General features: G+C 45.4%; 1 protein-coding gene and 1 long non-coding RNA gene across 12 annotated transcripts; one reads left to right on the forward strand and one right to left on the reverse strand.

Moving 5' to 3' along the window:
• On the reverse strand, positions 1 to 3865 carry LOC135245974 (uncharacterized). Of its 2 annotated transcripts, XR_010327474.1 has the most exons (6): positions 3747 to 3865; positions 3617 to 3651; positions 1879 to 1989; positions 1438 to 1581; positions 782 to 893; positions 1 to 521 (listed from the first exon to the last, which is right to left on the reverse strand). It is a non-coding gene; the product is annotated as an uncharacterized LOC135245974 (long non-coding RNA). The 2 variants fall into 2 exon arrangements; XR_010327475.1 differs by lacking the exon at positions 782 to 893 and having other exon boundaries at positions 3747 to 3864.
• Positions 3866 to 4895: 1030 nt separating this feature from the next.
• LOC135245961 (protein kinase C and casein kinase substrate in neurons protein 2-like) lies at positions 4896 to 22109 on the forward strand. Of its 10 annotated transcripts, none has more exons than XM_064319370.1 (12): positions 4896 to 5055; positions 14739 to 14823; positions 15027 to 15183; positions 15427 to 15662; positions 16141 to 16290; positions 16387 to 16562; positions 16741 to 16861; positions 17148 to 17195; positions 17732 to 17850; positions 18645 to 18803; positions 20101 to 20285; positions 20412 to 22109. In XM_064319370.1, exons 2-12 carry the CDS (start codon positions 14770 to 14772, stop codon positions 20522 to 20524), a joined length of 1518 nt encoding a protein of 505 aa, XP_064175440.1. In that variant the 5' UTR covers positions 4896 to 5055; positions 14739 to 14769; the 3' UTR covers positions 20525 to 22109. The 10 variants fall into 10 exon arrangements, with proteins under 10 accessions (XP_064175440.1, XP_064175442.1, XP_064175441.1 ...); XM_064319372.1 differs by having other exon boundaries at positions 4902 to 5055; positions 14719 to 14823; XM_064319371.1 differs by lacking the exon at positions 4896 to 5055 and adding an exon at positions 5289 to 5445.
• The last annotated feature ends 489 nt before the right edge of the window (positions 22110 to 22598 follow it).

Consider the following 22598-nt stretch of genomic DNA (forward strand, 5'->3'; position numbering starts at 1 on the left):
TACATATAAGCAGATGTTTTAATTCATTTTTTGTAAGTCCATACAAAAGTTTCACATCAGAGAAGACCAGCTTTCCTTACACTGTTCATAATATAGTTTGTCCAAAACCAGCCAGTTACTCTGGCCCATTTAATCACCAGCAGTTATCAAAGAGGCGTTAACCGGAAACAAACGTCAATAAACACACGCCTCTTATCAGACACGATAAAGGTGCGAAGCCAACAGTGAGCCAGCCACTTCCCGTAAACACACTCTCTCCCTTCAGTGAAAAAGAGTGAAGCCAAAAGGGTGAATAATTATATATGTATTAAAAAAAAAAATCTTTTCATTCCATCAACCGAATTACAAAAAAAAAAAAGGCTACAAAAATGTTGTGGCCAAAGACCAGCTCATGGCCTTTCAGTGCAAATTGTTAACATTTCCTCTTCTCAGAAGCTGATCCAGGCTACTGCAGTAGCCAGTAGCATAGCAATGAGCAGCCCAGCAGCCCAGCTGTAGGGGTTAGCCAGACCCGAGCTGACCTAGGAGGGAGAGAGACAAGAATCAAATCAAATCAATTATATTTGTAAAGCGCTTTTTTACAGAGAACAGCCACAAAGACACTTTACAGAGTAACTGAAGGAAAATTGGGCAGAAACCAGGCTTGAAGATTCTGATTTCGTCTTGTACAAAATAATGCTTTTTCAAGCCTGATTATTTGTTAAAACAAATGTGACTGTGAGCTTGTGTGTGTGTGTGTGTGTGTGTGTGAGTTTTTGTGTGTTTTTTTTTTTTTTTTTACCCAGGATCCCTGGCACTCTGATCTGACCAACTGCCTGCAGAGGAGAGAGGTCAGCCAGACCCACATCTCCCCTGGCCTGCTCCATTGCATCTCCTGGTGACCCAACAATTGCCTGAAATATAGTCACATCACACCAGCTATATTCTCTTTCTTTATTTTGAGTTTGTAAAGACATCGCTGCCATCGCTGTTTTTGCTCCTGCACCTTTCGAGTTTGATGTTTAGTTAAGCTCTCTACTTGTGTCTTGTGTCGTGAATTAATTGAATATCTGATTGATTTAATAATTTATTGATTCTATCTCCTGTTTACAGTAAGTGCAAAGGTACTCTTACTGCAAGAGGAAACTGAATTAATGAGTTTTACAAGAACAGAACTCAAGCAGTCTGTAATGCATACACATTGGATGCCACCAACTCAGCTGTGTACCTTCAGCTGAATTAACTCCAGGGGAAAGGAAGAGTCCAATAAACCGATGCTAAGTTTTTTCTGTGAATGGCAGGACTGGCTGCGTGAGTGTGTATGCGTGTGTGTGTGTGTGTGTGTGTGCGTGCGTGCGTGTGTGCGTATGTGTGTGTGCATGCGTGTGTGTGTGTGTGTGTGTGTACATGTGTGTCCATGCGCTGCAGTGGTCATGGGCATTCTGTTTGAGTCTCCACCTGTACATGCGGTTCCTGGCCTGGCGGTGGGCGTGGGCAGCTCTGAGAACAGGGAGGAGCCAAGGGTTTGGCGGGGCATCGAGGTAATGCCGGTTCAGCTCGTCTCCAATCTCTGCCAGTTGCCGTCCAATCTTCTGCGCAACTCTTGAGTATATGCACCCCATAAATACAGCAAAAAAACAAACAAAAAAAACCCAGCATATTATGTCACTGTTCTCAGTGTGGCATAGGAGACTATAGGGGGCAGCAGTCAGGCATAATACATGGCAGATTACAAAAAAACAGATAGACACAACCTGAACATACCAGTAGTAAAAGTACATCTTGTATCACGTTTAGCTATAAATCACCACGTCTAAATTCTATGTAATGGATTCAGTTGGTAAAAATAATGAAGAAGAACAGTCTCAGACAGGCTCAAATGTTACTGAGAGCTGGTACCTCAGCTCAGTGTCTTCAGGTGTTCCAGGGCCAGCCTGGGGGAGGACGGTCCGCATGGAGTCTCCTGTTTGGTACATTGTCCTTGGTAATGGATGAACGACACCAAAAAATCTGAGAAGACAGAGTGAGGCACAACCAAAAATCATATATCACTCATCAAAATATCAGCTATTTACTGTAGTATTACGTTCTCACTCTCATTTTATCATATGAGTCTGATGGAATCATATACTGAAAAATATTTTTTTACTTCAGTTTGTTACACCAGCATTTTATTTATTTCTTTATTGGGTTCTCTCAATTCATTTTTTTAGGTTGATTTCAATGAACCAAAAAACTTTCAGCTGAGAAAACCTGAAAATATAGGTGTAACAAATTGATGTAAAATTTTAGGTTTATCCAACGAAGCGTGCTTTGCAGTGCTTGTCCGTTTTTCATTTTGTTCTGAAAACAGTACACAAGACCTGTACATCTGTAACTGGAAATTCAAGTTCAAACATGAGGTCATTGCAAATTTATGGAAATCACACAGCTGGCTAATGCTAATACAGGCTCCCTATAGTAACTATATGATATATCATCTCCTGCATCTGTCCTCAAGGGACATTTGCCATGGCATTTTGCTTAGTCCCTGACCATGAATATTGAATACTGAATGCTAAATATGTTTCAAAGGCACCAAACTGACACTTTCAGCTTCGGTGGAAGAGGAACTGAACTTTCAGAGTTTTGTGGAGCTGACCATCTGGTTAGTCTTTGTAATCTGCGGTGCTGATCTCATCCTCAACCTGAAACGCTGGGTTCATCTGTGAGGGTGAGGTCACATGCCAACAGGCCTTGGGCCTGAAGAGTGCGCATGCGGACCTGGCACGCCGTCTGGAATCGGAGACGGTTTGTATGCAAATGGGGCATTTTCATTACCCAAATGCACCAAGTGTCTCCCTTCATCAACACGGCTTCACGTGATCAGGTGCTTTCAGGCAAAGAGCCTGTGGAATTTGGGATCAGTTTTGGCCGGGGGGCAGTGGCAACTGGTAAATACAATACAGCATAACTCACACACCGCTCTCCAGGTTACTTAAAAAAAAAAAACTGTCACAAAACACATGTGCAGCACGCTATCAAATAGTGCAGCATTTGTCAACTCAATGCAATGTTTACTCAACACAACAAAGAATAGTAAACTTATTAATGGTTACTTTAAGATAATACTGTAGTAAATAAGCAAAGAAAATATTAGATAATAAGATCAAAAGTAGAATGGAGTGAAAAGAAGATGGCTTCTTTATACCAAAACCCTCAGCAAATGTTAAAGCAAATGGTTAATGGTTAATAATTCCTATATTACTCTTCAATATCTACAAAATAAATTGAACCATAACAAAATCTAATTTACAAACATATTTATCTCGTGCTCTTTACACCCTCGACAAATTGCAGATATTGGACTAACCAAAATAAAGTTATTACTGCACAATGGCTGCTTTACCAAAACGAAAATCGGGTGATGTCATCGTGTAAACAAAAGGTCATTTTCAAGATCATACTGTACGAAAGAAAAATATATTTTTTAATGTAACTTTAGTAATTCGTCAACAATAACAATTGCATGCTTCAATATATAATATTGCTCGTTCAAAACAAAAAGGTTTTGTTTTATGTATATGAATAATATATAGGGCAGTGGTTAGCCCAACGTCAACAAAGGACAGGTGTACCAGGAATTATACTAACTTACCCGTTTCGTTGACGAAGATTAAAGTGAACGCCGCCCTGCAACGGAAATCATTTTAAAAAAGAGTTTTACGTTGTCAATTTTAATTAATACAGTAAATATATGCATGTATTTGAGGATTTACAGTACTTACAGCAGCGTCCTTTAATCTTATTGTTTTCAGGTAACTGCCACAGCACGATATGTTATCGACCACGCCTATGAGTACTCCTTTCAGGAAGCAGGTCTGGCGTTCGCAGAACTTCCAATCCACTAGAGGGCAGCTTTTACAAGGTAATAATTAACTGCTTTCATCTAAAATATATTTTTAAAAAACAGGTACAACACAAATTAAAAATAGATTTGTAATGCATTACAAAGGGAGTATGATAACCCTCAAATATTTAATTTAATGGAGTATTAAAAGATTATGATCCACCTGTGTGATGGACCCAAGCTGCCATTATAAACCATACTTGTATTGTTTACCTGTGTTTTCTTTTTGTGAGTGAATGGTAGTTGAGCCCTTGTCACGGTGTAACACAAGACTGTGGGCAAAAACAGAACCAAACACCATGAGAAATTGCATCTTTATTTTCTGTTGATGATCCAACACCCACTCCTTGTGTGACACACACAACCACAATGTATATGTATACAATGTGTAATAATTATTATTATTATTATTACTGTTGTTATTGTTGTTGTTGTTATTATTATTATTATTATTATTATTATTATTAGAATAATACGAACGCAACCCTGAATATCTGAATATCTGTATAGATTCTCATAGACTCATCTCTCTCTCTCTCCTCATTCTTTATCTGTAGCTGTTCTGAAAACTGCCATGGGTAATAAGGTGTATTCTATGAGTACAACTGTGTGTGATCACAAGACAGGGAAGTGGAAATAGCCTGAAAAATAGGAAATGAGGAATTTCAATTTAAATGATGAAAAGGGTTTAGACCAAAATAAACTCATATGAAAGGTACAAAAATTAAACAGAATAATTGGTAGTTTTGTGATGTAGCCTACTCATATCACAACCCCTGGCATGCATAGGCTACATCTAGGCTAATTGATAAGGTCAATGGTCAGTTTTGGAGATGCACAATCGCGTTGTCCGAAAAGCAAAGCCATTTTTCTTTGCAAATTCCTCAGTGGACAACGAAGGATGTTTGCTGTCGATCAGTTACCAGAGGGTTTAAAAAATTCCATGAAATAAAAAGAAGGAAATTCCATGGCCATAGTGTCATTAGTGTGGTCAAAGTGTTATTGCTGGTCCAACTGATAAAAAGTTTGCTTATAACTTCTGAAAGAGTTTGGATATGACGTCAGAGAGTCGCGCCGCTCCTGTTCGTTTTTCGTGAGCGAGAGGCGGTTGTGAAAGAACAAACCAAAGACTTCATTGGACTTCATGAGTTTCATCACATATTGGCCAGAGACTTTACAGCCTTAAGGTAAGATTTATAATAGTTGCTTTTTCTTAAGTGATTATAATTCTCTAACATTCATAAAGACGCTGGGGGGAAAGCCAGCGCAATTGCTAGCTAGTCTAACGTTAACTTTGCAAGTTCATGTTAGCAAGTTAGCTACAGCAGCTAGTTCAAATGTTATTAAGCCGTTATTAGCTTTTAGCAAGTTTAACCAGACTAAGCCGTTGATTAAACCAGGTGAGGCTGGACTAGTAGTTGCGGAATTTTGTAATCAGCTTAATTTAGACCAGCTGGTGTTAGCCAGCCAGACTAATGATCTTCACCTTGAATATTGTAGACTGACGAAGTTAACGGTAGCTATGCGAATTAGCTAGCTAGATAGCTGCTGAACCGATGTTGCTAAATACGCTGTTGGTAAGTAAACGTTCAAAGACAAACGCTATGTTGTATGGTTATTTTTGTTCGTGTGTGTGCTTGTGTGTCATAACGGTTAGCGTAAGATAGTCATGTAAAGTTTCGTTGCTTTGGATTCCTAAGGAATGTTTGCTAAGTTAACACTGTCCCGTTATAGGACTTGTTGGAAATTAGTGATTTTTTTTGTCGAAAGTAAAGTGAATTTTGCTAATGGATAACTTAAAGTAAGTTAAAATTTTGCCATAAATGATTGCTGTGAAATGTATTTACCATTATATTTAGGTAACGTAGCTAAGTCCATAAGTTAGCAAAATATTGCAGTGTAATTTAAAGGTTAATCTTGTGTCCGTATTAGTTATATATCAATTATATAGCTAGATGGCTTTTGTAGCCACATTACAGTAAATATCAGTGGCTTGTTAACTTGATTTGATAGGAAGCCAGCTAAAGCTACTGTCTTGACTTTTACCTTGTTGAAGGGCGGGGCAATATCTTCATGCTCTTTTCTGCGTGTATGGCTTGCTATCTTTCTGATTCAGTCATTACTGTGTTCAGGTCTGAATAATTCTCAGGGCTATACTCGATTTTCATAACAGGTTATGCTTAACTTATGTTTTCCAACGTAGCTGTCAGGCTCCAAGTGCAACCCATGACACAATGGTAACTTTTGTTGGAAACTCGTGTTGTCTAGAAAAATATGGTTATTTTCGAATGGGAACTCTGAACTGTAACTGAACCTGGCGAGATGTACATAAGACCTAGATGTGTTTAATTAGCTAGCATTAGCCGAGTGGTGCAACTGCACCATTTAAAGCACAGCTGTGCAGCGTGAAAGGTCGCAGCCTGGTTTACGGGTCATTCGACCACTTTTGTCATACTGTGTTGCGTGTTCGCTTTGTTCACACGAATCAATCGGTAAGAAACGTCTGGTCTGATCCATTGAACAATGACTAGAATGTGAATACCCGTCGTAGTGCTGTAGCATGTTTGAGCTCCCAGACAACAAGAGCTACGAACTGTTGTGTTTCTTTTGGCGAAGATAATTATTTTGGCAATGCTTGAACAACTCAAAAACTTTTGCAAAATTATGCAGTTTATTGCAATACTCATTTTATCATAGTTATTCGTAGCCATGAACACATTAATTCCAGTTCACACAGTAAACATTACTCTGACCTAACCTATGTCAATCTAGGAGGCATGACAAGTTATAACATCAAGATAATGATACAAAGTACAATAAGTGCTGGATGGAGATGCATGTAACATGAAAGTGGCACAGGAGGTACATGTGTTGCATGAAAGAGGGGGGTTTAAGTGATAAAAAATTGGGAGTGCCCTGCAAAGTGGTGATAGTTAGTCCAGGTATAGTCTGAAGAGATGAGTCTGCAGAACATGGCAGAAGATGGGCAATGAGGGAGTTTGTTCCACCATTTGGAAGCTCTGTGGTTGGGACGAGTGAGAACCATTCACCCAGATGGCAGGGGATGCAAGTCTCCCTGCTGCCGCAAAGCAGAAGCTGTTTATGTTTATGACATAAACATATCAGTTACCGGGAATGGAAAAAGCAGAAGTGAATTTGAGCTGCATCTCTGTGTATCCCTGTGCGTTGAATGTACATTATATGCATAGTGAAAGTATTGGTTCGTAACCAAGGTTCCTGCTTTTGTCGGTTAATTGGTTGATATGAAAGTCCCAGTCTCTTTCATGTGACAGGAAGCGTATTGGAGAAGTTAGGTTACATACAGTATGTGACAATCATGACTCCTCCCTCACCTTGAAATATAGTATTTTCTGTCATTATTCTGAAGTTTCTGCAGTCACAAGATAACAACGATGCCGTTTTAACGCTATTTTAAGGCCAAGACTGGCCAGCTGGGAGTTAAAAGGCCAGCGGTGACCTCAGTGTCTAAGGCTGAGTTAACCACACAGCTGTTGTTGATGGACTTAAAGTACCAGTGGGGATTATGACCTATTATTACTATGGCAACTGTGTTTTCCCCATATGCACCACTTCCTTTAGCGTGACACAGCATTACATGCCACCACAGAATCTTTAGATTGACTAGATCCTCAACTGTAGCCCTGTAATATTGAGAGTTCCATGTCCCAACTGTTGCAACCAATCCCAGTTTTGTGTAATTTAGTAATGTTTATAAAAGGGGAAAGGACATTACAATGCTGACATGTTCTTTACTATAGTACCCAGACCTCCTGTTACCAACCTGAACCTTTTGTTGTTCAGAAGCAGAGGTGACGGAAGGAATGTTGGAGCTTTGTCTGGTGAGTCTTTAGCAGTGGTTCCCAAACCTCTCCTCGGGTACCACCAGCCGGATCCAGGTATTCGATGTGCTCCACCTCAAGCACACCTGATACAATAATAAGCCCTTGATTAGTTGCATCAGGTGTGCTTGAGATGGAACACATCAAATACCTGGATCTGGCTGGGGGTAGCCGAGGTGAGGATTGGGAGCCAAGTGTCCATGGATTCTATGGTGTGATCTCCTAAGTACATAGGTCAAAGTTTATAGGTCACTGCCCCTGGACAATGCATATGCTATACTATAGTACCGTAGAATATATAGGCTATAAAGTAGATAATTTTACTGGATCCTGTACAAGCCTTAATTTTCTGCGAATCAAATGCTAATTAAACAGAAAGGTAATGGAAATCAATAAAACTTGCAGACCACAGATCCAGAGAGCTGGCGAGTGAATGGTTTCTATTTTTTGATGAGAAAATGGCCTTTTTTGTTATCTGCATGTTATGTAAGTGTACTTTTATGCTTGCATGTCTTTCCACTGCAGCCTGGAAGGTGTGGAGAGTTAAAGCTCTCATGTGTGCCCAGGTGCATATCTCATACAGGTGTTATATCTTCTGCTCTGAAACCAAACTCCACATAACCACATATGTTTCTGTTCCCCCACTGCTGGTATGGTTTAACTGCACAGTGGTAGAGGTACTTCCGTTCTAGTTATAGAATAGTAAAGAGATAGGTGCTAGTTGTGCTTTGGTGTAGCTGTTGAATGGCTGGGAGTATACTCGATAAGAAGGAGAACTGGGCTGTAATCGAACCACAGCTAAAAGTGGTGCAGCATACAGATGCATGTGTAGGCTACTCTCTGTGGCTTTAAACTGTTCGTTTAGTGATTTTCCATGCCAGTGGGGGAGGGAGGGGGCATATTCTGCCAATGCAGCCACCCACGTGATATTTTAGACCACCTGCAAACAATCTCCGCATTTACGTTAGTTTGAGGGCACGTCGGTTTGTTCGGCCGGCAGGTGTGTGCGCAGAGTTTCGTTTTCTCCACAGTCATTTTACGTCATTTGGAAGTTTGTTTCCACCGCAAGGGTACTCCCAGCTTAACTGTACAGTGGTAAAACCATGCAGCGGAGTTTGTGAAGTCAGTGGGACTGGAAAGCGTTGCTTCCAGGTCGGTCCAGGAGAAACATTCCACAGTGCTCCCTTTGACTGGATGCATCCCTGTCTGTGTCATTAAGGCAACCTGCTGTGTGGAGTCAGGAGGAGGATCACGGCAGGGTGTAGGAGAGGGAGGGACCCTGGCAGGGGTATTTTAGTTGGTAGGGTATTTTGATTATTGCTGTCTCAGCTCTCTCCCCTGTCAGCACCAGCAGCGTGCACGTGTCTCACTAGCGGTTTGGCAGTTTCACCGCTGGCGATTCATACGTGCACACGCATGCACACGCGTGCACAGCGCACACAGACACATTGCTTCCAGTCTTCAGTTGGACAGACAGGAGAAACTCCCGCCAGTTATGTGTGTATCACTGAGAACAGGGCTACCACATCCAGTACTTTCACTGCAACATGTATCTCTGCAGTCTGTTCTCCTCATCCCATCCTATGTGCCTGAACTGCTGTGTGTACTGTGCAGTTACTGTGTGGACATATGAGAGGGGTGTATGTGAACCCAGTAAGGAAGAGTTAAGTCTCATGTTGTGGACTCGCGTAACCCAAGAAAGGCCTGCAGTCCGTGTGCTGTTATTTTAGGAGAGCCTGGATGTGGATGGATGGCAGGTTCACATTCTCACATGTATCTGAGCATGTGCGTGTGTGAGAGAATGTGACCTTTGCCTTGGGTGCCTCTCCCTGCATAACAGCCAACAGAGCACGTGATGTGGCCCTTGAGCTAGTATCAGTAAAGCAGAGAAATCTGTGCTCTCATAAATGAAGCAGATAGCCTAGTTATTGTAGTGTTGGTCCAGGTTAGACTGGTTTTCGTTGTTACCCTCTTAGCAGCGTTGCTGCCCTGGTTTCCCTGTTAACATCGTTACTCTGGCTGGTCTGTTTTAAGGTTCAAGTTGCTATAAAGGACTTTTAGTTCAAAGGTAGCAAGGAAAAAAATCTGTTTAGTGTAGAAATCAAGTGAGTCTCCGAATCTCTCTCTGGCACAGCCAATCACAAGCCAGTCACAGTCAGTACTTGTTCAGCCAATCATACACCACCAACAGTCTGCACTGGCACCGCCTGGCTTGAACAGCAGAGCATGAGGCCCATCCACACACTGGAGCAGTGTCTGTCTCAGCAGGATGAGCCACTCGGCAGCCCTGACAGTGACAGTACAGCTCTGTTGCAGATGGACGAATGGAAGCCCTTAAGACCAGGAAGAGGCTCCTTCCTGTCTGTCACATTTCATTCCTCCCTTCCTGTGTGAAAAGTGAATTGGGTCTCTTATGACTGCTTCGTTTAAAAGAAGCAGGGCCTGGTGAGGCCCAGAGTATCGACCCTGCCGGCACTGAACTGTGTTGTTCTGTGCTGTTCCTTGCTGATCTGTGTTGCTCTGTGCTGCTCTTTGCTGATCTGTGTTGCTCTGTGTTGCTCTGTGCTGTTCCTTGCTGATCTGTGTTGCTCTGTGCTGCTCTTTGCTGATCTGTGTTGCTCTGTGTTGCTCTGTGCTGTTCCTTGCTGATCTGTGTTGCTCTGTGCTGCTCTTTGCTGATCTGTGCTGCTCTGTGCTGCTCTGTGCTGCTCTAGGGAGGAAGCTCAGAACATAGCTTTGACGTAGGAACATAGCTTTCACACTTGCCAGCACTTCCTCTGAAAACGTTTACTGCTTACCCATGTACTGTAGAATGAAAGTGCATTATAGAAATCTGTTTCAATGGCATATGGTAGGGTATGCTGCATTTTCTCATTGATATTTCACCAAGTTATGCACTGCAAAATAGTTTGGTGGTTCCCTACTCATGCCATAGTCGAACAGAACTGTTTTTGTGTCCAATTTGATAAAACGTGAAACTAAACTGTAGTTGTGTTAGTATATTATCATTGTTAGCATTTATTGGATGAACATTTGTCAGCATTGAATTACAGAATTAAGTATGGTGATTACAAATAATAAGAATAATAATAACAGGCCTATATATAGGCTAATACTGCTAAATAGGAGTTCTGTACGTTTTTTCATTTGTTACAGTGTTTCTTTAAGACAGGGCAAACGGAACAAAAGCTAAATTATTTAAAGGTTAAAATTCAACATTGTTTTGAACAAATTTAAATCCTTAGCCTTGGAAGCATCTGGTGGCTTCATATGGTAGTTTTTTTCTCTTGCTATTCTCTCTACTACCACACTTTTCAAAGGTGAACTCAGGTGTGCTGCAATAGTCTAATTATAGATTACCGAAGCTTGGGTAATGGCCACTGTTAGGCACCGCCCTAGGGAGGGAATTACTCAAACATACAGTGGTCAACACTCACTGGTTTCCAAGGTAACGGAGTGAGCCACGAAAAAAGTGATGCAATTCCGTCTCATTTCTGTGTGAGAGGTACATGTTGCTGGGGTCGACCTGGCAACCCTGTGACTCACCGCTCGTGTATTTCTGTAGGTCTTTTTTTGGGAATGTAAAGTGGATCTGCAGTGGATACTAAATCTAGCGCTGTAATGCTGCAGGAACTCTCCCATGGACTCTCAGGAAATCGACCGGTTTCCCGTACCGTAACATAAGTCCTGCTGTAAAAATGGTGTGAAATTCCTGCGCCATTGATGTAATGTTTCCATAAAATTGCTGTTACATGTATGGCAGCGGACTAATACAATAAGGCGTGTGTGTGTGTGTGTGTGTGTGTGTGTGTGTGTGTGTGTGTGTGTGGTGTGTGTGTGTGTGTTGTGTGTGTGTGTGTGTTTGTGGTGTGTGTGTGTGTGTTGTGTGTGTGTGTGTGTGTGTGTGTTGTGTTGGTGTGTGTGTGTGTGTGTGTGTGTGTGTGTGTGTGTGTGTGTGTGTGTGTGTGTGTGTGTGTGTGTGTGTATTAGCAGAATAGCAGGATAGCGACATGCTAACATTCCGGTGAATAAGAAGAGAGCATTCAGGTCCTGCGTGGTGTGTGACACACAGTACTGCTTTAGAGAAAGGTTGTGAGAACGTCGTTGTGCGTTCACAGAGGAATCTCTCACTCGCGTATGTGGAGAAATAACTCTGCTGTTGCTACGGTGACCGTTGTGAGAACACATTTTTCCTGTGGAACGACGTGTCCGTGAGAAAAGTTTTGTTTTTCCCCAGAGTGGCTGAGTGAGCTCGGAGCTCGCGGCTAAGAGAGACTCATGCTTTCCCTCCAGCTTAACTCTGTCCCAGAACTCAGAGAACACTCACTGTCAATTAAATCACACCTACAATGGAGACTGGTCTGCGGGTGATATTAAATCAGCTCACAGCTAACACGAGTAGCAGCTAACACACGAGCAGAGACATGCTCTGCACAAGTGCAGCTCACAGTCAAGCACACACGCACACTCTCACACATGTACACAAGTGCACGCACGCGCACACACACACGCACAATAAGCATTCTACGCAGTAAGTTTATACAAAATAATAAGCATTAAGGATGTAATAAGCATTTCTGTGTGTGTATGTACTGTATGTGATGGTGTCAGTGTAGTGACACACAAGGGCAGTCCATAGAGAGCAGCAGGGCGGTGGGTGAGACTCTACTGAATGTGGCTGTTGTTGCGAGGTCATGGTGAGGTCACGCTCCACACACTGACCCTACTGTGCGCTGTGGCCATAGTAGGAGACTGACCATCGGGGGCCAGGAAATAAACCCCCTCCATCCAGACAGCCTGACCTCTGACCCCTGGAAACTAACAGCACCGAGCCGTACCGTCAGCGCTGTGCCAGCCAAGACAAGCACTCCACCCTGTTTGTGAAGAGTGACCATAGAGAGGGAGAGGGAGAAAGAGAGATGGAGAGACATGGAGAGCTCTCGTAGTGAGGGCCCCACACAGCAGCGATTGGAGCTTCTGATTAGCACAATTGCAGCTTCACAGAACCATTTGGTACACTTGATACTTCTGTGTGATAAGGGATCATTTGCCCTCTCTCCTAAATTTATGAGCACATTTGTTTTTTTGCTTACGGTTATATGCACATATTTATGGTCATGTTCCACAATGTATTTTTTTCCCCAGCGCTTTACAATGTTAACTATTTTGGCAACTCTTCTTAGGTATGTCCTGCTATTAAAGTGTAATTTAATTGTGTTGAATTGAGAGAGGAAAAGGGGGAGGGTGAGGGGAGTTAATTTGGGAAAGAGCTTTTCCTTTCAGTGCTCTTACACTGGGGGGTGGGGCGTCATCAGGGGCACCTGCTGCTCCTGTCATTATCTAGGGCTCCGCCCACCTGCAGGCCACTGCATTCCTGTCTTTCATTTTTTGGACACGGTAATATGGGTGTGAGGATAGCGCTGTTATGGTGTTGTAATGTATTTTGATAACATTGCTTGTGTGTTGTAATGAAGTTGTGAATATTGTTTTTGGTGTTGTAATGCATTTTGATAACATTGCTAGTGTGTTGTACTGAAGTTGTGATAACGTTAGGGTAATTCTGGTATGAGGACATTGTAGGGCAGGAATGCTCTGATCTGGCCCTCGAGGCCACTGCTACTGCTGGATTTCTTTGCCTGATAGTTAATTGATTGTTTAATCCCACTGATTGGCCAGAGATTTAACTCACCGGGTTTAAGTCAGTCCATGATGAGAGGGGAGGACTGAACCAGCAGTGCTGCTGGCCTCCAGGATCACATTCGAGTGCCCCTGGATGAGGGAATGTTCTGGATTTCTGTCAGGAACAAGAAGCACAGCCCCTTTCTCCTCTTTCTCACCTCTTTCCTCCTCCTCCTTTCCTCCCTCTCTCTCTTCTTCGCCCACGCTTTGTCTCCCCTGTTCTCTTCCCCTCACTGTACCTTTCACTCTCTCTGTCTCTTCCTACTTTTATTCGTTCTCGTTTTTTCTTTGACGCTTATGTGTGTCTAAAAAAAGACACAAGACTGCGTAAACCCTCCCCCGCAATATACAGACAGCACTCCTCTCTCTTCAACCCCCTTCCCCTTATTTCTCTTGGTGAAAGTCACGGTTTCATCACAGCAATCAGGTCTGTGATTAGGCAGGCAGATAAGCCGTTTTAATCAGCCGGTCCTGGGCTCATTCTCTCAGAAGAATGGCAGGAATTTTCATCACTTCCCATGGAAAGAATGACCCTCTCTAGGCATTACTGCTGAGCATGGCCAGCAGGGGGCGCTCCACACAGCCCTGCTGGCGTGACTTCAGAGCACGGGCAGCAAAGAAGAAGCAGGCCGGGGAAAGGCTGGCCTAGGAGCCGGTCGTTAGGGGTGGAGAGTGATCTACAGGACGTAGGGGGCTCTGAACAGCAGGTGCTCTCGTAGTGTGGAGAGAGAGACTGTGTGTGTGGAGAGAGTAGAAGAGGAGGGAGGAGCGGTGTAGTTGGGGATCTGGGCTTGTGAGTCCAAGGTTAACACGTGGGGCCACCTGTGCAGACCACAGGAACCATGGACCGTTTTTAGTCTGGCATCGGACTCTGCTTAGTCTCAGCTGTCTGTGTTGACTCATGCTGGGTTTTCCAGTTCTTTCCGTTTAGCCTCCTTCTGATGCAGGTGTGGGGAATTACTGGGGGCTTTTACCTCACAAGGAAAGAGTGTGAAATCAGTAATGTACATTTCTGTTCCATTAAAAACTTGAGGAGGCTGAGAGCAGGAATCTGAGCTATTTCCCTGCACTGTTGCTGGTGTTGCTAGGGGTTTCATAGAGATAGAAGGGGAACATTGGAGGTGGGGGAGGGTGGGGGGAGTTCTGTGTAAAAATAGACTGGAATAAGCAGACAGTGTTTCGGTCGAGGCGGGGTTTATGAGTAGCTGTCAGCTGTTTGTTCTTTTACTGGGTGCATGTCTTTATGGGGATTACATTGTTGCGTGTGAATGCTGTAACACTTGTGTGCACGTACATCAAACCCCAGTGCAGTGTCTCCTGCTGTGTTCCAGCTCCAGATCCTGGGTTTATACACAAGCAGCCATGTCTGGCTCCTATGACTCCATGATCAATGTCTCCAGTGACAGCTTCTGGGAGGTAATATTACATTTATATAACACTGGTACTGACTGCTGTACTGTAACATTAATACTGACCTCTAACACCTTGCAGTGTCTTTCCAGAATAACCAGCAGTCTGAGGTTCTGACTGCTAGCTAGCGATGGTGCTAAACTGAGTACCTCAACGGTTACTGAGAGTTCAGTCCTTTCACCTGAAGTTCCTCTTCCTCTTCTCGTCAGGTGGGGAACTACAAGCGCGCGGTCAAGCGGGTGGACGATGGGAACCGCCTGTGTAACGACCTGATGAGCTGCATCCACGAGCGCGCGCGCATCGAGAAGTCCTACGCCCAGCAGCTGACCGAGTGGGCCAAGCGCTGGAGGCAGCTCATAGAGAAAGGTACGGCCCTGCCCCGCCCCGCCCCGGCCTGCGTCAGCCTCTCAGGACCTCGGAACTCGGCTTCCATGGAGCTCTGGTAACCCAGTTTTCCAGCTGGACCTCAGTATGAGATCCTTGAGTTTAACTCCATGAGACTCCAAAACTTTGGTTCTGATCCATTTCTGAGTCCTGCTGAACTGGAGCGGGAACCGGGATCCGTGACACTCAGGTCTGACCCGGGTCTGTCCTGGTTCTGTCCCGCAGGCCCTCAGTACGGGACCCTGGAGCAGGCCTGGATCGCTCTGATGACGGAGGCGGAGAAGGTGAGCGAGCTGCACATGGAGGTGAAGGGAGCGCTGATGGGGGAGGACTTCGAGAAGGTGAAGAACTGGCAGAAGGAGGCCTACCACAAGCAGATGATCGGGGGCTTCAAGGAGACCAAGGAGGCGGAGGACAGCTTCCGCAAGGCACAGAAACCTTGGGCCAAGAAACTCAAAGAGGTAGGGCCACACTTCAGCCTCAGCCTCTTAGGTTCCCTTCGCAGGTATGCAGACACAAAAAACTGCCCCATAACTGTAATGCAGGGCTGCCAAACCCTCTTCCTGGAGATCTTCTATCCTGTAGGTTTTCACTCCAACCCTAACAAAGCATCTCATTCTACAGCTAGAGATCTCGCTGAGCTGCTGATTAGTAGTCCGATGTGCCAAATCAGGGCTGAAATGAAAACCTACAGGACGGTAGATCTACAGGAACAGGGTTGGGCAGCCCTGCTGTAATGGGTGGGTACACCGAGTACTCTCGGCCTCTCTTTCTGGGAGCTTGGAATGAGCGGCTTAGAGATTTGGAGCTATCTCACAGGCTGCAGTGTCAGCAGAAAAGTGGCCTTGTATGTCAGTTTAACACAAACCCTAAGGTCTAGCATTTTTATTAAATCAGCCGAGGTGCAGGGAGGAACCACTGTTATGGGTCTTGTTTCAGATGGAGACGATGAAGAAGGCGTACCACTCGGCCTGTAAGGAGGAGAAGCTGGCCATCAGCAGAGAGAACAGCAGCAAGCTGGACAACAACCCAGAAGCACAGAAGAAACTGCAGGACAAAGTGGAGAAGTGCCAACAGGAAATGAAAAAGGTGTGTTTGTGTGTGTTTAAGTATACTATGTGTGTGTATGTGTCTGTCCTTATGAGAATACCTATTTGTGTGTGTGTGTTTGTATGTGTGTTTCAGACTAAGGAGCACTATGAGAAGTCCCTGGAGGAGCTGGATAAGTGCACTCCTCAGTACATGGAGAACATGGAGCAGGTGTTTGAACAGTGGCAGCAGTTTGAGGAGAAGAGAATCTGCTTCTTCAAAGAGCTTCTGATGGAGGTGAAGAGCCACGTGGACCTGTCTACCAACCACAAGTACGGGATGCCAGACACTTGCGCATTTTGGCTTTTATTTGCTTTTTTTAAAAATAAAAACTTATTTTATTCTATTTTGTGTGTGTGATTGTCTCGTACACTCGCTTGTGCACTCTCTCTGTGAAGAGGCTGGAAACTCTGAGGTCTTTGAGGTTAACTCGCACGTCCCTGCCTGCAGATTCCAGACAATTTATCACACGCTGGAGGACACCATCAAAGCCGCGGATGCCGTGGACGACCTGAAGTGGTTCCGGTCCAACCACGGTCCTGGGATGCCCATGAACTGGCCTCAGTTTGAGGTACTGCACAGCACGGTTGTGAGAGGAATGGGAAGGGAAAGTGAAAAATGAGGGGAGAGCGTATGTGGATGGACATATTCACTCAATGTGTCATTGTGAAGGACTGTGGGAGAAGGTCAAGCCTTGGTTAAAGAAACAGCCCACATCCTCCTCCTCATTGTCTATGTGCAACTGCATTTCGCAGTCCACCGTTTACACAGATGCTTCTAGAGAGGAAGTTTCCCAACTCCTGTCCTCTCCGCGCTAACCCGACCACTCTGCTTCTGTCCTTTCTGCAACCCGGTAGGATGCGGCGCTCTCCGGTCCTCGCTCCCATAAGAGAAGGTCCATCATAGTGAGTTGTGCATGGACGGTTCTTGGAGTGACACAAAGCTCTTATGCCACCTCCTGCCCCTCCCTGGCCCCGCCCCTTCTGCTGTATTCAAGGGAGAGTGGCTATATTTGGGCCAACGTTGGGTGTGCAGTTTTGGGCAGTTGCATTTGTGTTTGGTTGGTGTTGGGTTCATGTTGACCTGATGTTTTTGCCAGGTTTGCATTTGGTTAATGTTGGTTTAATGTTGACTTTGCGTTTGGCTGATGACGCTTTGTGTTGGTTTGGCATTGGAGTCTGTCGTGCTTTCACAATATCTTTGTGGTTTCTATTGAGATCTAATCTCCCTGACTGTAAAAGTGTTTTTCTGACGACTGAAAAACAAGTGCAGTGTTTCAGCATTATAAGCACAGAACTCGGGAATTGCTCTGCGATAAACTCTGAGTTATAGGCTGTGTGCTTTTGTGTGAGAGTGTGTGTGTGTTGGCAGATTCTAAAGCGCTCTGAATGTGTGTATGTGTGTGTAAGAAGATTCTAAGCGCTGTGTGTGTGTGTCCCAGGCCTGGTCTTTAGATCTGAACCGGTCCCTGACCAAGAGGGAGAAGAAGAAGCCAGGAGATGGGGTCACTCTAACAGGGATTAGTCAGGCTGAGGAGCCCACTACCAGCAGCAGGAGCAGGTAACGCCCACTCACCCTCACCTCCTGTCTCCCTGGAAACTGACCCCTCCCACCAAGAGCAGTAGCAGGTAACCCCCATTCACCTAGCATTCAACTCCCCAGGAAACAGAGTCTGAAAGTCTAGGCCTGCATTCTAGTTAAATCAATTTTTGAATAATTTGAAATTCTGTGAATCTATAGTGTCGTGCTGTTATAGGTACACTTTTAATCAACAGAGTTTTGTAATGGGTTACCCAGGGTCATCCATGCAGAAGTTTCTTCACCCTGGTCTTATGGTTCATAAGCAGATCATTTTATTTTCACTTTAATGGCAGATTTTGAAAGATGGCCCAGTCGGCCGGTCTCAGGCCTGTATGCCTTATGGGTATAAATGAATTGCAAAAATGTTTACTTAATAAGGCTGTCGGTTTGGGTTTTATGGTGGATTTTATTTTACAGTGCCCTCAAAATGGAGCTAGCATTCTATCATTGTAAACCGCAGTATCTCAGTGAGAGATGTGCCTCTAATCTAGTTAGCACTAGCCCCACACTGGTAACCTGTGTGGCTTGTACTGTGGAAGAATAATCATTGGCTCCCAGGTTAGTGTATTGGAGGAGTCCACACACTATGGTTTGAGGGAAGTGTCACAGTGCTCTCTGGCTCTTGGTTGGTGGAGATTCTTGGCATGCTGCAGTGTCTGTGGTGTCCTTGTCAGCTGATTGGTGGAGATGTTGGCATGGCACAGTGTCCTGTCTCCTGACTGGTCGGGGTGGTGGGTGTCATGTCATGGTGCTCTCTGTCTCCGTGTTGTCAGCCCTGCTGTGCCGTGCAGCACAGAGCAGGTGAGCTCAAACCCCTTTGAGGAAGAGGAAGAAGATGAGGAAGAGCTGCCCGTGGAAGCGCCTGAAGGCAGCCCTGTCAATGTCATTAAAGAGGAGATTGAAACCAAAACGTTGGTGACAGATTCCTCCCAGTACTCATCCCTTTTACTCCTTCTTCCTTCCCCTTCTCGATGTTTGCTCTTCCTCGCCACCCCTACATCCTGCGGTCTTTCTCTCTTCCCCTCCCTCTCATTTAAGGGGGTTGAATGCTCCTCCGCTGGGCTCGCTTGTCCCCTCCTTGTCCTGGTGGCAGCTCTGTCCCTTGCATTCCTGTCCTGTGGCAGCTTGGCCACGCCCACTGTAGTCTCCCCGGCCCAGTCATCTCCTCTGCACATGCTCAGTAGACACGTTTGTCCAGCTCCTGCAGTGCGGTTCTGTTAAAACAGTGTCATTTACAGCGTAAAGCTGGCGTGTAAACTAAACGGCAGCTCCCGGGCCAAAGCCTACAGACCAGCGTCAGCCGTTTGGCCGAAACCGTATTTGCGGTAAATATTTACTTAAGAGAGAGCAGACTTTCGAGCAAATACAGTTTGTGTGTGTCATAGCACCGTTTAACGGACTGCAGCACGTAGTCTGCGGTGCCTGTGGCAAACTGCAGCTTACGCGGGGTTGGCTGGACTGCAGATATGTTTGTCTGGGAATGCTGTTCCGGGTGTCTCTGCTGTAAGTGTAGGGGGGATCCTGCCGCCGGTGCTTGACTGCTGCCCTCTGCTGGCGTGACGGAGAGCAACGTGCATGTCTCCTGGTGGCTCTGGCCACAGACTTGGTGTTCAGTCAGACTCACACGATCTTTTCTCAAGGCACTGCGCTCCAGTGAAGGGATTGCATGGACGCCTTGACCCAGCAGCGACCCAGCAGCAGAGAAGGGGTGTAACCCTCTAGCAGATAAGGGGGTATAACCCTTCAGTGGATAGCGGGTGTAACCCAGCAGCAGATAGGGGGTGTAACCCAGCAGCAGATACGGGGCTCAACCCAGCAGCAGATACGTGGCTCAACCCAGCAGCAGATAGGGGGTGTAACCCAGCAGCAGATAGGATGAGTAACCCAGCAGCAGATACGTGGCTCAACCCAGCAGCAGACAGGGGGTGTAACCCAGCAGCAGATAGGGGATGTAACCCAGCAGCAGATAGGTGGCTTAACCCAGCAGCAGATAGGGGGTGTAACCCAGCGAGCTGGCGACAGCAGGGATAGGTTGTGAGGGGTGACTGGAACACGTGTTGCGGGCTGCATGTGCATTTTGTGCTGCTCCTGCCCTCTCCAACTGCCTCCTCCTGCCCCGCCTCCTGACTGGCATGCTGGCTGTCTGGTGTCTGACCTCCCTCTTACCATTGGCCAACCCACAGCGTGGTTCTGGGGTGTGTGATTGGCCGCTCTCTACCCCAACCACAGTGCCGGCAAAGAGGAGAAGACACAGGATTGGTCTGACGAGGAGACGGCAAACCCCTTCACTACTGTCGACAGTGAGAAGGGCAACCCTTTCGAGGACGAGCCCTCGTCCCCTGGCATCGCCGTGCCCGTCCGAGCCCTCTACGACTACGAGGGGCAGGAACAGGACGAGCTCAGCTTCAAAGCAGGTGCGCACACACACACACACACACAGCAGGCATGCACGCTCACAGAGACACACACGAACGCACAGACACACACACACACACACCAGGGGGTTTCACACTGCTCTGTTCTCCCTTCCTCCTCTGCAGGAGAGGAGTTCACTAAGACGGGGGAAGAGGACGACCAGGGCTGGTGCCGGGGGAGGCTGCAGAATGGCCAGGTCGGCCTCTACCCCGCCAACTACGTGGAGGAAGTCCAGTAGCGCTCAGCGCGGCACCAGCTGCACTGGGACCCTAGAACGAGTCTTCCGCCAATCACAGTAGCTGATCCCCACCCCCGGCCAATGAACTGAAGCTTTCCACCGAGCCCCACCCTTCACGTGTTTACGCAGCCCGTTCACACCGATGGCTAATGCACAGCCGACGTCCCCCCCAGTTCATCTGTATTGATAACTAATGCACCAATGATACACCCACAACATGTTCCAATTGATAGCTAATACCCAGCAGGTTTGCTTTTGCTCTGATCCCCACTGGTAGCTCATAGTTAATGACTCCTGCAGTACTCCGCAGGAGCCTGAAGCCTGTGAAGCTGTAGGCCAATGGGAAGGGGGGGGCGCTCACAGAAGAGACACTGCGTTTGTGTTCACTCATTTAAAAATTATCTGTACATATGATTTTATAGCTATATTTTAAACACGATATCCTTTTGAATGTATGTGTCTCCAGGCTAAAATGGCGGCCTGGATGGCCTTGGGCTTGTGTTACACCCTGCTCGTGGGGAGATGGAAAATAAATTCTGCTCCATACTTTCAGCCTCCTGGCGCTGGACAGACGGACGGCAATGGACCATATTTTTGGTGACCGACAGACAGACAGACAGTGCTAGACTGTAATTCTGTTGACGGACGGACGGACAGACAGACCGACAGATGGACAGGTAGACAGTGTTGGACTAATTCTGGTGACAGACACAGACAGACAGACCCAGAGGCCTGTGGGATCTTGCATAGGGAGTGGTGGGCCAGTTAGCAGTCCCCAATGGATGCATCTTTCTCAGCTAGTAACATTTTTAACCCAATTCTACAGACCAGACCAGTCACTGATGAGGAATGAGGAGGTGTCTGGAGGCACGTGGAGGGGCCAGACTCAAAGAACACTGAACTGGGGGCCCTTTGTGGTCTGGTGCTTTGCATATGAACACATAGTTAGACGATGTCAAATATGTGCTTGGATAGCGTGTACCTTAAACATGCTTAAATCCAACCCGAAGCCCTCGGCGTTGGGTTTTTTGTTTCCGAACAGCAGGGGAAGCGCTCGTGTAAACCGCCCCCCTGTCATACGTGAGCCTCAGTGCCAGGGTCTGCTCACGCTAACCCCGTCCCGTTGGGGACACACCTCTGCTCTACACGCCCGCTTTTCAACTGTTCTCCGGACACCTCCGCGCTCCCTTACTTTAGAGGTTTGCCTTAGTGGCCGTATTATTTTGATGGCATTAAAGTGCGCTTACGAGAGTGTTTCGGTTTGGAAAGGGTGTCTCCGTCGAAGCTGCCATATTTATTCAGGCTGTAAATGGAACCTGGAACTCCCTTAACTTAGGAAGGTTTCTTAACACCAGGCAGTGATCCATTTTTTTTTTCTTACACAGAAAAGCAGTATTCTTGTATGTAAATAATGATAATCATTAGAACAAATAAAGCAATAAATGTTACTTTCAAATTCTGAATTATAAATTTAAGAACATAGTTTGTAATATGCCTGAAGTGCAACTTGCTGTTGGATGAATGCTGTGATTTCAGATGTTTGTATAATAATTTAACATTTTTATTACAGTTATAATTCTAATTTCTTCGTTGTAAACTTTGCCTTATTGAGTGTGGTGTTACTGAATTCGAAAGCTGCTTGTTTTTATGTATTTTTGTCAGTATGTTTAGAAGTCTGTTCACTCCCAGATTGTCCTACAAGTTCAGCAGGACTGAATTAGTACTTTCACAGATGTGCCATCATACTTATTGTATGCAACTATAGTTATTTAGTTTGACAGCATTTGCCTTTAAATTGCATGGCCATTCAGTATAGCATAGGTGTATTATTTTATGCCAACTTCTGCCCTTCATTATTAAATTATCCTTAATCGTATGTATGATCTTAATCATATGTATGATCTGACAAAGAAGCTAAATATTGATTCATATTGATTATCTCATGATTAAGAGCTGAAAATGTATGCAAGTTTATGAAATTACTGACCTAATCTCAGAGTGGACAGGTCTTCACAAGTGTACAGAATCTTAATGCTCAGAGTCTTTGTGTTCGTGTTCTGGACTGATTGCCTGC

The sequence above is a fragment of the Anguilla rostrata genome, chromosome 19 (assembly GCF_018555375.3).
Source record: "Anguilla rostrata isolate EN2019 chromosome 19, ASM1855537v3, whole genome shotgun sequence".
In the NCBI taxonomy this organism is placed as follows: domain Eukaryota; kingdom Metazoa; phylum Chordata; class Actinopteri; order Anguilliformes; family Anguillidae; genus Anguilla; species Anguilla rostrata.